Source organism: Ruditapes philippinarum, unplaced genomic scaffold (genome assembly GCF_026571515.1).
Source record: "Ruditapes philippinarum isolate M1 unplaced genomic scaffold, ASM2657151v2 ctg880_1_1_1_1, whole genome shotgun sequence".
Lineage (NCBI taxonomy): Eukaryota > Metazoa > Mollusca > Bivalvia > Venerida > Veneridae > Ruditapes > Ruditapes philippinarum.
This window is the reverse complement of record NW_026867139.1, coordinates 43,948-62,194: the sequence shown is the minus strand read 5'-3', so window position 1 is coordinate 62,194 and position 18,247 is coordinate 43,948. Positions and strand designations below refer to the sequence as shown.

Sequence of the window (18,247 nt, the reverse complement as noted above, 5' to 3'; positions counted from 1 at the left end):
AGTGAAAACAATCAAAAATTAAACTGTGAAGGACAATCATACTATCCTGATTAATCTATGTTTAACATACATTAAGATAAACAATGTCATTATGTGAAAACTAAGTACCAAAACTTTAAATCTATATTTAAGGAACAGAAACTTTATTTTGAACTTGAACATAGTGCCCAGTCCTATAAGAAATAATGACAATATATAAACAAAACAAGCACATCATAATGTACAAATGGTGAAAAAACAAAACAAATATTATTCTAATTACAGAGTGATCAAATATAATCCAAATATGTACTAAACACAAACTTTATTGTTGATGCGTAAAATGTGCATACTTTTCTGCCTATAACACGTTAGTCAAATCTAAGCACTATGCATTAGGTAAATGAGTTCATAACAGTTCCACACATACGCTTACATATCATCCTTTGTGTATGACCTTATATTTTCACACAAATAACTTCCCAATGTTTTTACAGTTTTAAAACCATAGATTAAACATCAGATACTTTCATTCACTTTTATCCGACAGCTTTAACAGTCAGATTTTAGTATATTATTTATTTTACTATTACATCTATTAAAAACCAATCAATCCTTTGTAAAGCACTCACTATTTTTTGTTATTTCTAAACAAATTATAACATTTATCCGAAACTTTCAACTCTCAAACCGACTACGACGCATGATGAAGGACACAGGGTTTCTCTATGTTTTAACACGTTTGAACAGATTTTCGTTTCATGCAAAAAGAAACCATTTTGTCGACACTTGTCGAGTAGGGTCTGACATCAAATATGGATAATTGTTTTTGGTTCATGTATGTAATCACTCAAAATTTACTTTCCATTAAGATCTATGTTGTCATCTTAAGGTATTTCTATTTGACGAATGAATTCGGTCCATAAGTGGATTTGTCTTCAATGGGCATAATTTTCAAATTTTCAAATTTCCAAATTTTGATAAGAACGATATAAATGTACAGACTCAATCAAACCGAATCTGCAATTGTCATGTAATTTTGTTGTGATTAATGCTTCCGATGGATCACTTTGTTTCCAGATTTTCAAAAGTATATCATTTGGATATTCTTAAAGATTATTACTCAGGAAAAAAGTAGATACAATTTTTATTAATTGATTTAGCATTGAATAATAAATTTAATAATAATCTATTCTAGAGCAGTTTATTATCTGCAATATAAATAAATGTCAAATGAGATCATGTATCTCACACTTGCCAAAAATATTCATACAATATTATTTCGTAGTTTGTTATTTCATCTGATACTAACTTCATTTGAAGCTGTAATTTAATGTTTGACAGACCCCCCGTTACACAATTCACAAGCCCAAGCCGAAGTATAGATGTCTCAAAACTTTAACACAGGTCGTTTCAATTTCGACTCACGTGGACTCACATTTTTCCAGATTTATTTTACTTAAGTTCTGGAGTAAATGATGCCTTCTTCGAAAAGTTCATTCCGTAGCAACTGTACAACATCATTCAGATTATTGTTAGTGTTTAGCATAAATGCTGTTGGAATTCGATATCCAGTTACATTCTGTACAATGTTAATAAAACTTATGATTGATATCGAGTCAAATGACATTTCTACAAATGTTGTTGTCATACTGATTTGACTTAGGTCTTCTCCGGTTACTTTACTTGAAATCTTTTTAATGACTTGAGCAATGGCTATGTTTTGCCTCCTTGAATCTAAATTTTGCAACAATTTTATGTCGATAGACACGTCTTTCGATTCATCATGGTCAACTTGAGTATTATCTGATATTGCTTGTTCAATCAAAACAGACATTTGCAATCTCGTCCTCTTTAAGTTTGGGCTATTATAAACCTTAGAAAACATATCCCAATTTACATCTGCATATATAATGCCAGTAGCGTTCCGCATCAAAGCATCTTGAAAACAGCTTCTGATTTCAAGGACTGATAGAGGATTGAATCCATGATTTTGGAAGCTTTTAACTAATTCAGGGGAAGACACCATTCCGACACATAATGGGCCCCAATTGATGGCCTGTCCTGGAAGTCCTTGTCCTCGCCTCCATTCCATAAATGTATCGAGGAATGAGTTAGCGGCACCATAGCTACTCTGACCAGGTGACCCGATCAGACTGTTTATCGAAGAAGATACAACAAAATAGTCTAAATCCATACCCTTTGTAACTTGGTGCATATTCATTGTTCCTATCACTTTTGGTCTGAGTACGAAATCAATATCAGGCTTTTCCATGTCCATCAATAGTTTGCTGTTCAAAACCCCAGCTCCATGGAATATACCACGAATTGGTTTTTTTCCGACAAACAATTCAATGTTTCTAATGGCTCTAGAAATCGACGTTAAATCAGAAACGTCACCTTTAACACTGATAATCTTACAACCTGTTGCTTTTTCGATTAGATTAATGTCATCTCTTTTATTACTCGAGCGATCTTGCCTTGAAATAGATACAATGGTTCCAGCTCCCATTTCAGCTAGTAAGCCAACGACTTCCCATCCAAGACCCGTTAGTCCCCCAGTTACAATATATATTGCATTTTTACTGAACAACTGTTCAAGGGCGCTTCCAATTGGCAAAACGACTTTGCCATTTTTAATTATGTCGTAAGACGGAAATGGCAAGTCGCATTCATCCTGTGGAAAATGGCGTTCCATAATTCCGAGACTCTCCTTATTCCTTTGCAGCCATGAGACGACTAGAGACAGGTAATAACTAACACATGTCCTTTCTAGCAAATCTTTTGCGGATAATGTCGCTATTGTCTGATCTACAGATCTCGAAACTTTTAGACGCAAAGGTTCCGAAATACACTCTTCGAGACATATTATCTTCTTACATCTCATGAGAACCGGAAAACTTGAATCAACTGCATCAATTGTTACCAAAACGTCAATACTGATTTTAGTACTTTCTTGATAGTTTGACAAATTTACAAGGGAGGCTTTCCTCAGACTACACACTAATTTTTCCAAAATAAGTTTAGATAGTGAGCAATTTTTATGGCTGTATACAAGAACACTTGATCCCTTAGGAACATGTCTGGTAAGGTTCCAACACAATATTGTGATCGCAATAATACCAGGTTGATAGAAGGGGATGTCTGTCAACGAGACAGTACAATCTCTTGGTACTGACATTTTGGTCTGAATTTCAGATGGAAATACAGTAAGAAGTTCACATTTACTGTCAGTAAAATTATGTTCCACTGTATGGTATTCATGAGTGCTGTATGATGATGTTGGTATACACGTGTACTCAATGCCAATAACTTTATGACCATCATCGTCTTTCCATGTATCTTGATCAAGCAATACCCCACTTGTTGTCCTCGGGTAAATCGAGAGCGGGTGTAAACATACACTTTTTATATGTACAGACATATACTCGTCCTTAGAGATTTCTTCGTTTTTCATAGACTGTTTCAAAAACAAGGACCGTATTCTTTTGGATCGATCTGCTAACAATTCGTGAGGAGGATCGCCATGTCTCAGAACTCTATTATCGAACCTGAACCTTGGAATTATCTTTTTCTTTGGAATCTTTGTAAATTGTGCACCATATATGATATCATTGTGTATGATGATTTCTGGTATTGTATCCTTTGTATTGTGACAAGTATCGAGAATAAAAGAGACTAAGGTACGTTTTGTCTGTTTAAGGGAAGGCTGAATATCAATTAATGTAATGTCACCGTATATGAACTCGAGATGGATAGAGCGAATGAATCCCCACAATTCCCCACCAACAGCACTTATTGCCGATCCATCTTTAAACGTTGGTTGTGTATTTTGCGTAATAACATAGAGCGGCAGAGAGACATTTTCATCTGTCATGTATCTAACAAGAGCAGTGAGAAACACGCAGTTGTTCCTCACACTCTCGTGTATTTCTGAAGCCAGCGATGCATCTATATCGGTGTCAAAATCAAGATTCTTGATTAGTATAACGACAGCGTGCATCTTTTTGTTGTTTTTAAATGCATCAGAAATAAAAGTCTTGTTTGGCGAGTTGTTAACATTTTGGCAAATGTATATATTTTCAAATTCTGTAAACTCTTGAGAAACCTGTTTTGAAAACTCGCTTGTGAGCATCAGAACATGGGTATGCTTTTGTGGTTGAGGCTTGAATTTCTTTTGAATTGGATGCCAGTTCAAGCGGTAGTTTAATTCACTGGGTGCGATTGATTCATTTCTCTTTCCATATATTGTATAATTCTGGAGGTCTGCTAAAACTTCTCCATTCTTACTTAGTAACAGAATATTGTAATGTATCTGTAATACAGTCTCGAGAAAGGTTTCGTTGATTCTCTTTGTAAATATGTACATTTCCTTTTTTGGCTTTTCACATATACGTAGTTTACCTACAGCAACTGGCATTATACTGATCTTTTCATTTCTTATTTTGGCAAGAGTCTCTTCTGAAGTTGTGATAATAGTTGACTGCATCATTCCATCTAGAACACACGGATGAAGAGTTGTGGAGTCATACTGACTAACTATGTCGTCTGGAATATCTATTTCTGCTAAAGTTTCGAGACCATTTGTAAGACAGGTTTTAATCAGTGTTAAGTGAGGGCCATACGTGAAACCCAGAGTCTTTAAATGTGAATACATCTTATCTGCAGCCATGTGCTTACATTCAAAGTCTGACATCGAAACTCTGATACATTCAATATCAAACATTTCGTGAGATTCCATATGTTCGTTTGTTGATTTTATCCAGCCTTTACACATTGTAACATTGTGTTGTTTTGCGTGAAAGAGCAGCTTATTCCCTTGAGCAATAGTTGAAATGAACAATACGGTTTCAACGTCACGTTGTATTTTAACAGGTCTCATAAATTCTAAAGACAATGCAATATTGCGCTTTGAAAGGTCCAAAACACTGTGTCCAATTTCAAAGCCAACATCTGCATAGGCTGCCCCTGGAAGGATGGGTAGGTTATTTACAAAGTGTTGAAAACGCAAAAGGAGTATCTTTCGCATTAAATTCGACTTTAAAATGAAACTCACCTCGTAGCATTGGCATGTGCTTAACATACAAGTGGTCGACAGCGATTTTCATTCCTTGGTTTTTCTTGATTCTATGTGAACTTTGGTGCAGTGCCGTATATTTCCGGAACTGATACATAGGTATATCAGTATTAAGGATTCTGTATTGAAATAGATTTGACCATTTAGGATTTAGCCCAAGCTCAAACAGTGTACACAGTGCTTCTGTAAATGTGTTTATCTCATCCTTCTTTCGCATCGACGGAACCGATGTATAATTAACTTCTTCGCTTAATATCTTGTCTATATGTGCTCGCAATACTGGACTTGGTCCGAGTTCGATGAATATGTTTTGCTTATTTTCAGATACCACCTCTTCAATGGCATGTGAAAATTGAACTGGCATTCTGACATTTTTTCTCCAATAGTTAGATGTCCCTAACGAATTGTAAGTCTCTAGTTTGCCTGTCACAGTAGAGAACATTCGTGCACGTTCCTTGTCGCTCGTAATAGTGTCTAAAGTATTATCAAGCTCATTTGCTGCCTTATCGACAAAGGTACTGTGATATGCACATTTTACGTCTAAGTCTACAATCACAGGTTCATTATCACCAATAGTTTGAAGGTTCTGCTTTAAATTGACGATATCTTCAGGCAATCCAGACACTGTGCATGATGTTTTACTGTTGTAAACTGCAATACAAACTGATCCGCTTTTTCGACAGTAATTTTCTACCACAGAAACCTCAACGTTATGCACTACTGCCATCGTACCAGTCGTAACTTTGGCGAGACAGTTTGATCTGTTATATATAATTCCAACTGCAGACTGAAGATCCAAATACCCAGCAACGTATGCAGCAGCAACCTCTCCGACAGATTGCCCAACAACGACATCAGGATTTATCCCTAGGTGTTTCCATAATGCAGCAAGTCCAATCTGACAAGCAAATATAGCAATATGTGTGACCAACGGATTAGTCAAGATATCACTCCTATCATTGAGTTTAGACGAAATCACCCAGCCTGTTAATTTCTTGAGATACTCATCGATGCGCTGAATCGTCTGCCTAAATATTTCTAAATTCATCAGTGATCTGCACATCCCTTGCCATGCTGTCCCAACGCCACAGAAAACAAACACAACATTGCTTGCGGGTGAAGGTTTTAAGCGCTTTACATCTAATCTCAGAAATTCATCAAATGCAGCAATGATTTCTTTTCTGTTTCCAAAGACTGCTTTTCTGCACGATCTATGATCACGCCTACACGTTGATGTGTATGAAACTGCTCGAATGTCGTACTCCTGTGATTTCAATGCATCATTCATATGACGCACATTTTTAATAAGACCTTCATTGCAATATGAGGATATTGTTATAATGAAAGGTAAACATGACTCATTATCATATGTCTGCTTACTTTCTGGAATATATTCTTCAACAATACAATGAGCATTTGTGCCACCGAAACCAAAACTGTTAACACAAGCAACACGATTTTCATTACCTGTCCGTTCCCACTGCTTGCACTCTGTAGGAACGACAAATCCATGCTGCGATAACTCTATCGAAGGATTTTCGTTTTCTCTATTGTACCATAATGACGGAACAATCGTACGATGATTCATCATCAAAAGTACTTTTATAAGTCCGGCAACACCTGCAGCTGCCTCAAGATGTCCTATGTTTGTCTTTACAGAACCAATGAATACTTCCTTTTTAGCCATCACGATTTTTCCCAAAATTTTTTCCAAGTGCTTCTACCTCTATTGGGTCTCCAATAATGGTACCAGTACCTAAAAATAAATTAATATTACAAGATTTCCGCTTAGGTATGGCAATATACACCTCGAGGCTAATTAACCTATTACTTCATATAGACTTTTTACGCCTTTTCCCCAAGACAATTTTGGACTTGTGAGAGGCTAAAAATGGCACCAGGTTGACCTTAAGGTAACGTGTAACCAACGCTGAAAAGCTTTGGGCTCTATCTCAATCCATTGACAAGTTGCAACAGTTTGAAGTCAGTTTTAATGGAAAAATCAACGCAAAATAGAGCTTTTTGGTAATTTTGAGATGTCCCTCGTTGCCATAGTAACAGGAAATTTAAGATTGAGTAAGCCGCTATAAAGGCTATGGTCCATTCAACATTTATGCCAAGTTTAGAAGTATTGAAGCCTTTTTTATAGTTTCATATCAATTTGAAATTGTAACAGGGGGATTTTTAATGAAAACCAATTTTCACAAAATGCTCATGCAGTATGGGTTGGCAAGAATTATGGCGGAAAATGTGCCTTAAAGATAGACAGCAAATTTATTAGCTTACTTTTCCATCAAAATTAAATGAAAATTTCCTGGAAACTGAGTATAACTCTTTCAATCATGATTGGAGTCGAGAAAATCAATTATTTCATGCATTTTGATGTAGCATACTTGTATGCCAACTATAAACAGAATCAATGAAATCGGTAAACATACCTTACAACATTATCCTGAGGAAACAAATAATTTCACCTGAAAGCTTTAAATGAGGCTTAACTCTATTAATTATAAACTGATTGCATTGAAAATCTTAAGTTTCCAAATCTAAAGACAATCACTGAAATTATTCAAAAGTTATTCTATGGAAAACGTTAATTTTGCATAAACAATACATTTAGGGGGTATAACTCCATTAATAATGAGTTTATTTCAGAAACAATCTCAATTTACCTATATTTTATATAATATACTTACATACCAAATATAAATACAATATATAAAATTCTTTTAAAGTCATACTGCGGTAAACCAATTGTCTATGGACAGACGGATGGACGGCCAACGCTATACCGTAAAACGTCCTGAAGATCTTCGGGCGTATATAACATATGAACTGACAGAGCCATGACATTCTGTTATTGTGAACAATAAAAGTTGCTGACAGTAATATGAAGATCCAAAAATGATGTACCATAATTTAATTTCAAGAGTTCGTTTTATCAAGTTGTAGTTTATGGGGATAAATATTAGACACCATTTGATCAAAATAAGAATTATCTAAATTAAAAAATTAAAAATATCACCAAGGTATCTGGAAGTATAATTAGATGCTATTATATCATCATGGTGTGTATCTTCAGAGAGACTCAACATAAAGTCTCTTTCATAGCAGTACAAACAAATCGGCCATAAGGGGTGCAAAATTAGTACCCATATGAATTCCTATGATCTGATTAAATAGGGTATTACCAAACCTGACATAAATGTTGTCTTAAAGAAGGAAAGTGTTCTGTAATCTTTGTCACAGGTCGACATAGTATAATGTTTTACAATACAGTAACTAAAAAGGCTTTTTTAATATAACAACTAAAGAAAAGTAATTTTTTCACGTGCAAAAGTTTTCTGAATAAGGGAAATTAGTTTATCATTAATTGATTTATGTTGCAATGTAATTTAAAGTGTAAGAAATCATATGTACTGACAGTTGAAGGTTGATAATTAATTTTGAATTTATCCAAAATTTCACCAGAATTTTAATAGCCTTTATCACAATATCTAATCACATGTGTTTTCATGGCAATCAAACAAGACGTCAAAAAAACACTAACAGTGTAAAAATTAACATTGTCACTAATGCAGTTTAAAGGTATACACATTTCTGTTTGGACTGTAACTGTGTCATGCATAGAAGAATTTTAAACAACCTAGCATATATATATATACAACCCATCCAGACAATGTGTCGAGTCTATGGCCCATGTCCCTACCTCCAAAGTCAAGTTCACACTTATAGTTTGAAGGTACTCATTCCCACAAGAATAGTTTGAAGATACACATTAGAGTCAGAAGGATTCATTCTAAAAAAACTTGACACAAATCTCTACCACATCAATACAAAATGTCGTGTTATAAGCCCAAGTCACTACCTAAAATATCCAGGTCATTCGTGTCAGGATTGAAGCTTTCTTATTCAAGGTAGGACTTTAAAATAACTTAAATAGCACTAATGTAAAACACATCGTGGTTTTTTGTCATGGCTTAAACCCATGCTCATATGGCGAAGGTCAAGGTCACACTTACAATGTGAAAATTTCACCTTCTCACAAGTACAAACATTTGTGTTTGCACTATAACTTTTGTCATGCTTGGAAGGATTTTTGAATAACATAGTATATATGTCTACAAAATCAAGATGATGTGTTGTGTCCAAGACCTATAGCCCTACCTTCAATGTCAATTTCACTCTTATAGAGTTTTAAGGTACTTAATCTCACTAGAAAAGTTTAAAGGTACACATTTATGCACGGACTGTACTTTGATGTATTGAAAGATTTTAAAATAACTTGGCATGAATGCGTACCACATCAAGATGATGTGTCAGGTCCAAGACCCATGTCTCTATCTCCAAGATCAGGTGGTAAGTTTTATATGAATAGCACTTCACAGAACAAAGTTGCGCAGTTAATACATTTCTGCAATACTTAAGAAACCTTTTCGGGGAGCATGCTTTACTCCAAACTCCTATAGCCAGACGGCAGCAACAGGGAAATGCTCCCAAGATCATATTTAAAAATGTAAAAAAATATAGTGTTAAAAATTCTCCTCAGGGATGGGAATGGGGAATTACTTAAAAGCCCACGACTTATTTATCTAGGGGACTACAACCAACGCATGACACCTTGAGTAAAATGACAAAAGGTTAAACTTTTTGAAAAATCTATTTAGTTTCATTGATATATTAAGTTGATATATTAAGCTACAGCAATACCCTTCACATTTGGACTAATCATCTGAATATTATTTACCATCACATATGCTGACAAATCGATCTTGATTAAACTGAATTTAACTTTGACCAAAAAGGTCAACATTTTTAAACGTCTTAGCTTGATAACTGATTACGCAATATGGAAATGCTGTACATTTGGACAATTGCTATTCATTTGACATGCTTCCAATGACCCTTACCCATATGAAATATTGACCATTAAAGTAAAAGATTAAATTTCGAAGGTTTCATATGAATCATTTGTTTATTCATTGATGTATTTAAGTTTCAGATATATATGACTATCGTGAGTTCTATTTCACTTTGATTAATGTAAGGTTATCTATACATACTTGTCTTCCTACTGCCGACTGCAGCTCGTAAATACAGTCTTAACAACAGCATGCTTGACCAAAAATCACTATTTTAAACATGCTTGCATCTTGGGAGAAAACATTAAATAACTGACTTAAATACAGCATACCATGTGCTTCTATGACTTGGATTTTTTGCTTCTCAACATTATGTCTTTCGTAGAGGTCATTTATCAACTTTATTTGTTGAACTTCAGATGGCGCTGTGATCGGTGTCACCATATGTCCGTCTTGATTCGTTCCACATTTTATTGTGCCCCAAATTTTATTGCCATCCTTGACAGCCTATATTATTATAAAATTAATGAAAAATGTGTTTAAATGAATATGTCAAATCTTGTCTAAAGACGTTTTAGAGAGTTTTTTTCTTGATTTGTACAGAATGATTATGTTTTTATTCTCAAAAATGCATGTTAGAAAACTAATGCAAGCCTTGACAAAAACGTAGTGCCTCTAAACAGTCGCAGAAAACTCAATCATAAAAAACTATTATAAGTCTCACACGGTGGTGAACAATAAGACATGTTAATTAACCTTGAAAAATTATACATACTCTCTAAACTAAACATTTACTTAAAATTTAATCCATCGTTATGAGCTTCATAATTTCATAAGCTTACATCAGTCAATTTTTTAAGTATCACTATACCACACCCCTCTCCACGAGCATAGCCATCAGCATCCTTTGTAAATGTCTTGCATTGACCACTTGGTGAAAGCATTCTTGCTTTGGACAGAGCAATAAATAATTGAGGGTCCATGATTATGTTTACTCCACCGCAAATACACATACTGCAACGTCCTGTAAATATATCGGAAGAGAATTTTAAGTAAATATCGTTGGGCATTCAAAATAATTTTATCAATTTTGAAAGAAGAAAAAGATGAGAAAATAACAAATATCAAATATATGACATGTTGTAAAATATAATAATGTCGACAAGAATTGATGTCTAGAAATTTTTTAAAAGAACAACATTAGACATATGTTTGGCATATCTAATGGCATTATTTTATTCATTTTCATGTATTTGTATTAAAATAAGCATAAACGAAGAAAATTGTTTTTTAATTCAATATTCTGCAACTTTGTTTAAAAAAAGAAATATTCAGTATATCATATACCAGTAATTAAAGCCTGTGAAGCTACGTCGACTGTGACCAATGACGAAGAACAAGCAGTGTCTAAAGTCATGGCAGGGCCTAATAGATTATATGCGTAAGACACTCTGGCACTAATGACGCTGTTGTGTGTACCTGTCACTGAGTAAGTGCTGCTTACAGAATTGTCATCCAACACAAAGTTTATATAATCGTCAGTCATAGACCCTTTGGAATAAATGAATAAAATTATGTATATAGAGTTTAAAGTTAGCTCTGGACAATATCCATAACACTCACTTAAACCTAATAAATACAATTCGGAGTATAAAAAATACATTTATTTTCAGTTAAGCATGTCGATAAATTTCACTTCTGTTTCATTCTATATAAATTTCATAATTATTTCTATATAATTCTACACTGAAGCAAAATATATGTATACAATAATTGACGCTAACATTTTTATTCTTCAAAAGCTTTATATTTTTGAGCATTTTAAAAGTTTTCATTAATGTTACTTATTGGCCATACCAAGAGTGTATCAAATATAAATGTTATATACAATGAGATGGAGTTATCCGGAAGATATTCACGTAAGCTTTACATTGAAACCACATTCACAAAAATGGTTGGTAGAAGCTCGGAGCATGCCTCTGAAATACGTCTTATATTAAAAATCGCTGTCGCCTTGACAAAATGTGTTAAACATTTCAGATGATTTTTTTTCTGAATATGGACAAAATTTCAACAGAAATTCGTTTGTTTACCAATTTAAACGTGGAATAATTTCTATTGATGCTGCACCCCATTGGCCTTGGTTTAAAATAGCAATATGGTTGCTTAAGTGACATACAGTTTTATACGAGGCATGTTCAAAACTTGACAAATAGCTTGTATCGTTGGCAACTTATAAGGAGTAGCTAATACCATTCTTTTAAAAATGAGAATAATATGTGCTAGATGAATTTCCCATTTACTAACATATGAGCAGAAAAGGACTCAAGTGCAATGTGCTAAGTTGTTGCTTAAACAAAATACAATTAACAATGTACGGTATTTTGCAAATGTCATCATGGTGACGAATATGGCTTCATTTTATGAGCCAAAACAAATACACCAAGGATCTGCAATATTCCAGTGTCTTCATAGTAGACCTAATAGGGACTATGAGAATGCCTTCAAAGATTGGATCCAGAGACTGAAACTTTGAATATCTGTTGAAGGTGAATACTATGAGGGAACAAAACAAGAATCGATCACAAGAAACAACTGTTTTTCACTGTTTAAAATATTTTTTTCTAATTTTTTAAATGAACTTCCTCAACTTGCCCAACAGTTTTCCAAAATCGATTGTTTTTTTTTTCTTCTCCATAATAATGGAACCTTTCACAAATAACCCAATTTCATCGTTACTGTTCTTCACATATTGATAATGTAATCATGCCATTCAAGTAAGAGATACTCAATTAATGATGTAATCTTGCAATTCACACAAGAGAAATTCACTCTTTAATTATTATATATTACCAAATGTACTTATCATTAATATAACTAGTTGCTTTGCATCAGAAAAGATTGATTATGAAATCATGCAATTCACACAAGAGAAACTCAATTGATAATGTAATCTTGCAATTCAAACAAGAGAAATTCACTCTTTAATTATTATATATTACCAAATATACTTATTATTAATATAACTAGTTGCTTTGCATCAAAAATATCACTTAAAACTTGTGTAAACAATTCTTAATAATTGTTGCCTTAAAACTTTAATAATTCACAATGCTTTCCTAATTGTTAACTTTCTAATTATTATAACGGCATAAACGGCTTTCCACAGTAAAGAATACGCGCGAGAACAAAATGGCGCACCAGTAAACCGTGACAGAAATAGCAGAAATGTTTATCACTGACATTCTTAAAATATGTATAAATATTTGTCATAAATGAAACAGCTTATCAAAACCCTAAAGTGAATAACAATTACTATCTGGATAAAATAGCCCGCTTACATTTAGTGTAATTTATTTTTATTATTTAACTGAGCGTAGCTTTACGTTACAAATTCTGACTTATGACTTCCCGAAAAGCGGCAATTCCAACCTATTTTACATTAATTTGTAGGGCTCTACAATATCCCCTTGTTTCTATAGCTAAACTCTTGTTGCCATACCATAACTTAAATTTACCCAATACTTAAAATGTTAACACTAATCACAATGACTTCAAATTGTTTCACACTGTTCAGGCGAAATTTTGTTGGACAACATGCGGACCCGACACTGGCGAGCGCTTCTTTGGAGGGTAGCTAATATGAGAAATTTTGATAAAGACTAATTAAGAATTCTACAGACAAAGTTTGGTGAACATTCAGCATTTAGTTCAGTAGAAGGTGTTTAAAGATTTCTTTATTTTTAGCTCTGTTGACCCCTTAAAGGGGTCAACTGAAATGATATGAGAAAATTGTTGTTTGAAAGTCACAAAGATGCTACAGACTAACTTGAAGCCAATCTGCCCAGCAGTTTCAGAGGAGAAGATGGATTTTGATTCATGACGACGGACGCCGGAGCATCCACATTTGATGCTTATAGTTCACCCTGAACATTCGGTTCCATTGTTCCATCCTTATGATTTTTGCAAGTAATTCTCTTATAGTGATTCAAAATTTTGTTTGCAGCCAAATATAGCCACCTCATTTACATTTTGCTTCTTCTATTACAGATCATTTCAAGTGAAACGTATTTTCTTAAGCATCTAAAAGGTATAAATCCGTTGATACAACATTGTATACACTATTTTGGCCCCGCCTTCGGCTTAATAAAAATGATATGCCTTTAAAATAAATGAACAAAGATAAAACGTCTCAGTCCGATAAATGGTACTCTAACCAAAATATCGGAAACATTTTTTTTTCAGACCATAAAAAGTAAAAGAAAATTGCTATATCACGGCAATAGTCATATTTAAACCATCACAGAAATTTCAGTAAATGTTAGTGTTCATTTGAAAACATTTACTAAATTAAATTGGTCAAGAGCAGTGCAGGGATTTCTATTAATTGAAAAAAGTTAATTTGTGAATTCGTGAAGTACATATCTTAAATAAATGAAGTTTAAATAAGGTGAAAGCAGTTAAAGGGTTGACATACATGCATTTATATAGTCTTAATTTTTGAAATGTGAATTTTTTCTGTTGAAATCCAAAATTCATACAGATTTCATCTTGGATTCATGTCATTCTTTTGAGTAGTAAATCACCGCAATAGTTTTGGAAAAACAAGTTTATCAATTTGATTTTCATTTTTTTGCTGCATCATACGAATATCAAAATGAATTACCAATGTATACACCAGTATTTGTTCCATCAATATCTTTTTTTGTCAAACCGCCATCCTCTAATGCCATATGTACACAATCTAAAACAATTCTTTGTTGTGGGTCTACAAGTTCTGCCTCCACTTCATTTATTCCATGAAAACGATGGTCCCATTCCTCAATACTGAAAATAAAAGCAAAACATGTCTTTCCCTGAAACGACCTACTTTTAAAAACAATGCATTTAAATCTATATTTTCTTGGGTGTTGCATTATGTCCTATGAATATTGTTATGATGATTTGGCTGAATCAAAAACAGTCAATACTCATATCATTTAAATGCTTTGACCACATCCTGAAAAAATCTTTACAACTGTTCAGTGGGTCTTTGATAGAGTGACAATAAAAAAATAAAATTAAAAATTAATAATTTAATAGGAAAACATTTAGTGAAATTACAGTTCACATAGCAGGATGAGAACATGACACGTCGTCTATTGATGGTAGTCAATTGTGCCATGGAACGGTGAAATTCTATCATTAATGTAGAAGTTATGGTTTAATGATAAGTCCTTTGCAGTAAAGTAACATTGACCTTTAGCCAAAGGCTCTTGGTCTTGCAAAAGTGCGCTTAAATAGAGAGCAAATATGTTAAGTTTAACCATGCTTTACATAGTAACAAGGATCTAGGATGGGACATTTAGTATATCTTATCTATGTATACGAATGATGATAAATCCAACCATGCATACAACAGGAATTCGAACTTGACAAGTTTACTCTTACTGTATTGATGACTATCACTCAGTTTAGTCACCTTATGTTGTGTTAAGAATGAAGTGACACATTGAAGGTTCCGTGATATCTGTCGTGTGAACACATCTGCTTTCTAAATTCAAAATTTTGTCATTTCATTTTTAAATGTTGAATTCTCCTTAGGCGGTGCTAGGGGCGTGGATGGTAGTTTGCACTTGACAGTACTCTCCATGAACAGGCTCAATCAAAACGAGCCTGCAACATTTTCAATTTTGCCGTTATGGACTTCCTTAGGATTCTAATTGTCTATTTTATCGCCACATCAGCATTGTTTGCTGTACATTCAATGTGAGATGTTATATTTTCGATCCTTAAAGATCGTTCAAAACGTCATTATTGTTGTGTTTGTGGTATTTTTTTCGTTTCAAGTATTTGGCTTTTTCGATTTGCAATATTCCCATTTTAACAAGCAATTATCATAGAATTGCAAGCAATCCATAAGTCCCCTACCGGTAAAAAAAAACCAGCAACATTCTGAAGGGCCTTTTGCCATTTCTGAATGTTTCAATGTTTCTCTTTTTTTAAGAAAAGTTGTTGGAAAAGTTCTTTAAAAGTGATCACAGGAAACAGTTTTTTATTAACAGACAGACTGAAGGACACTCTAAAGTTATTATTTTTAACATCCTTGTTACCAAAATATAACATTTTTAGAAGCAAAACTCTTACTTAAAGAGAAGATAACTCTTGAAACAAAGATCCAAGATGTCCTACATGATATGATTGTAACAGAGAACAATTAGTAATGAATCTGTTCATAATGAATGTTTATTTTACATTTGAAGTAAAAGAAAGTTAAAAGAATGAATAAGAAAATTCAAAGTTTAAGAAGAAGATTATTCTGGAAACAAGGATGCAAGATTTATAAACCATGTCATGTTATTATGGTGTGGGTGTTTGAAGTAAATCCTATAAGTAATGAAGAAGTTGGAGTAAAATATACCAATTTCTCAAGAAAAATCTAAGTTCAAGGGGGACATAATTCTGGAAATAGTCTTGCTAGAGTATTGAACCTTCTCACAAATGATTTGAGTGATAATACGAAACATATATATGAAATTTGAAAATAGAAAGAAAAGAAAACGATGTGCATAATTTCCAGACTGCCATCTACCCATATTACAAGTTTCATGTAAAATATTTCCAGTACTTTCTACCTTATCACTGGATCCACTTTATGTGTAAAATTATCATATTTTAAGTCTATTTGTTGCCATAGCAACCAGGAGTTTCAACATAGGAAGAAAATAAAAAGACGTGCATAATCTCCATGCTGCCATCTATCCATATATCAAGTTTCGTTAAAATATTTTCAGTACTTTTTGCGTTATCGCAGGATCCAGTTTTGTGGACGGACGGACTGACGGACTAACAGACGGATGTTCTCAAAGGACAGTAATTATGAGGCTACTCTATTGTTCTCCATTGTTCTTTTTAGCCACACAAAAGAAAATAGCCACATAAAAGCATTACAGAATGAATGACATCAAAGAGAAAGAACAGTTACTTATTGTCCATCTAGCCACATAATTACTGTCCTGTGAGTGCGGACAGACGGACGGACTGACAGACGGACGGAGGGTAAACCTAAAGTCCCCATCGGTTAACCGGTAGGGGACTTATAATGTTGAATCACCCTTAGAATATGTTTGCTTTCTAACTTTTGACGTGCAGGCTTAATAACTTCTGATCCCCTTTCTAAATTTCATTTTGTTTAGTTCTGCCCATTGATTTTTCGTTTAGGGCACATGCTTTCTATTATTTGGAGACCATACTCCATTTTGGACTTTTTTTTAAAGGATTCATATTTTCTCTATTGAACCATTTACCTAGAACTATTTTTCTTTTTTATGAATTGTGACCCTTGACCCCAGGGGATTCAAACGCAAATCCCAACCAGGTTCTCCATATAAGCTCGCTACATACTAAGTTTGATTACAATATCTTTATCCTCACTCTTGTTATTGTCAGAAATCATTTTTCTATTTTTAGTAAAAGTGACATCAACTTCGTTTGTCGGGATATAAAAAGTATAAGATAAAAACACTAAGTTCAGATCAATCCTGTGCCGTGACAGTATTTATTGGGTCTAACCCATTTATTTTGAAGACCATTATCCATGCAAAAGCTATAAACAGGACACGATTTGTATACCTTTTCGAACAAACATGAATAAAAGTTACATTTTACGCCCTGACCATTCCTGGCAGGTGAATTAAAGCAACAAAAATTGGCATGATCGATATAAAGTTGAAAAATTTCTCACGCCCCCTAGCATATATCCCAATCGATGTTCAATATTCAACAAGTTTTGTTAATGATATGTTTTTCATTAAGTTACCTTTCAAGGAATCCTGCAGTGCGCACAAACGTTTTTCCAGGTGCGTCAATGTCAGAATCGTAAAATGCATCATGATTCCACCTGTCTCGCGGGACTTCTTTAACATGATTTTCTCCGTTTTTCAAAACTCTCCAGTATTCTCGAAGATTGTCAGCGCCAGGAAATCTACAACCGACACCAACAATCGAGATTTCCTCGTCTGCCATTGGTATTTGATATCTCAGAACATTCTACAAATTACCATAAATAGCACGCTCTGCAAAGATACACAAGAAGAAATGAAATTAATCATATATTATATAAATGTCTACAGGCTTGTTAAAACATCGTCCAAAACAGTTACAAGTAAATTCCGCTGAAATATTGGTATCAGGCAATATGTCGTCAGTAGTTCCTCGATATTTTCTTTATCTTTTGGTCAGTCTTCTGCTTAACTTCGAGAAAAATGTTGTTCTTGAGTATTTATTGATAATTCAATACCAGATGTACCATGTCTGATGATCGCAGACGACAGAACTAGTTGTACCGAAA

The 18,247-nt window shown here is 33.8% G+C and overlaps 2 protein-coding genes across 3 annotated transcripts; both read right to left on the bottom strand.

The window, feature by feature from the left end:
* Positions 1-1,438: 1,438 nt before the first annotated feature.
* LOC132734978 (phthioceranic/hydroxyphthioceranic acid synthase-like) lies at positions 1,439-6,644 on the bottom strand. Its single transcript, XM_060721884.1, has 2 exons — positions 5,036-6,644; positions 1,439-4,947 (listed from the first exon to the last, which is right to left on the bottom strand). The coding sequence occupies exons 1-2, from the start codon at positions 6,642-6,644 to the stop codon at positions 1,439-1,441; spliced, it is 5,118 nt and encodes a 1,705-aa protein (XP_060577867.1).
* LOC132734981 (phenolphthiocerol/phthiocerol polyketide synthase subunit B-like) lies at positions 4,699-18,025 on the bottom strand. 2 transcript variants are annotated; one of them, XM_060721889.1, is made up of 6 exons: positions 17,717-18,025; positions 14,585-14,745; positions 11,266-11,469; positions 10,761-10,942; positions 10,251-10,425; positions 4,699-6,812 (listed from the first exon to the last, which is right to left on the bottom strand). In XM_060721889.1, exons 1-6 carry the CDS (start codon positions 17,920-17,922, stop codon positions 6,736-6,738), a joined length of 1,005 nt encoding a protein of 334 aa, XP_060577872.1. In that variant the 5' UTR covers positions 17,923-18,025; the 3' UTR covers positions 4,699-6,735. The 2 variants fall into 2 exon arrangements, with proteins under 2 accessions (XP_060577872.1, XP_060577871.1); XM_060721888.1 differs by lacking the exon at positions 4,699-6,812 and having other exon boundaries at positions 8,667-10,425.
* Between the last annotated feature and the right edge of the window lie 222 nt (positions 18,026-18,247).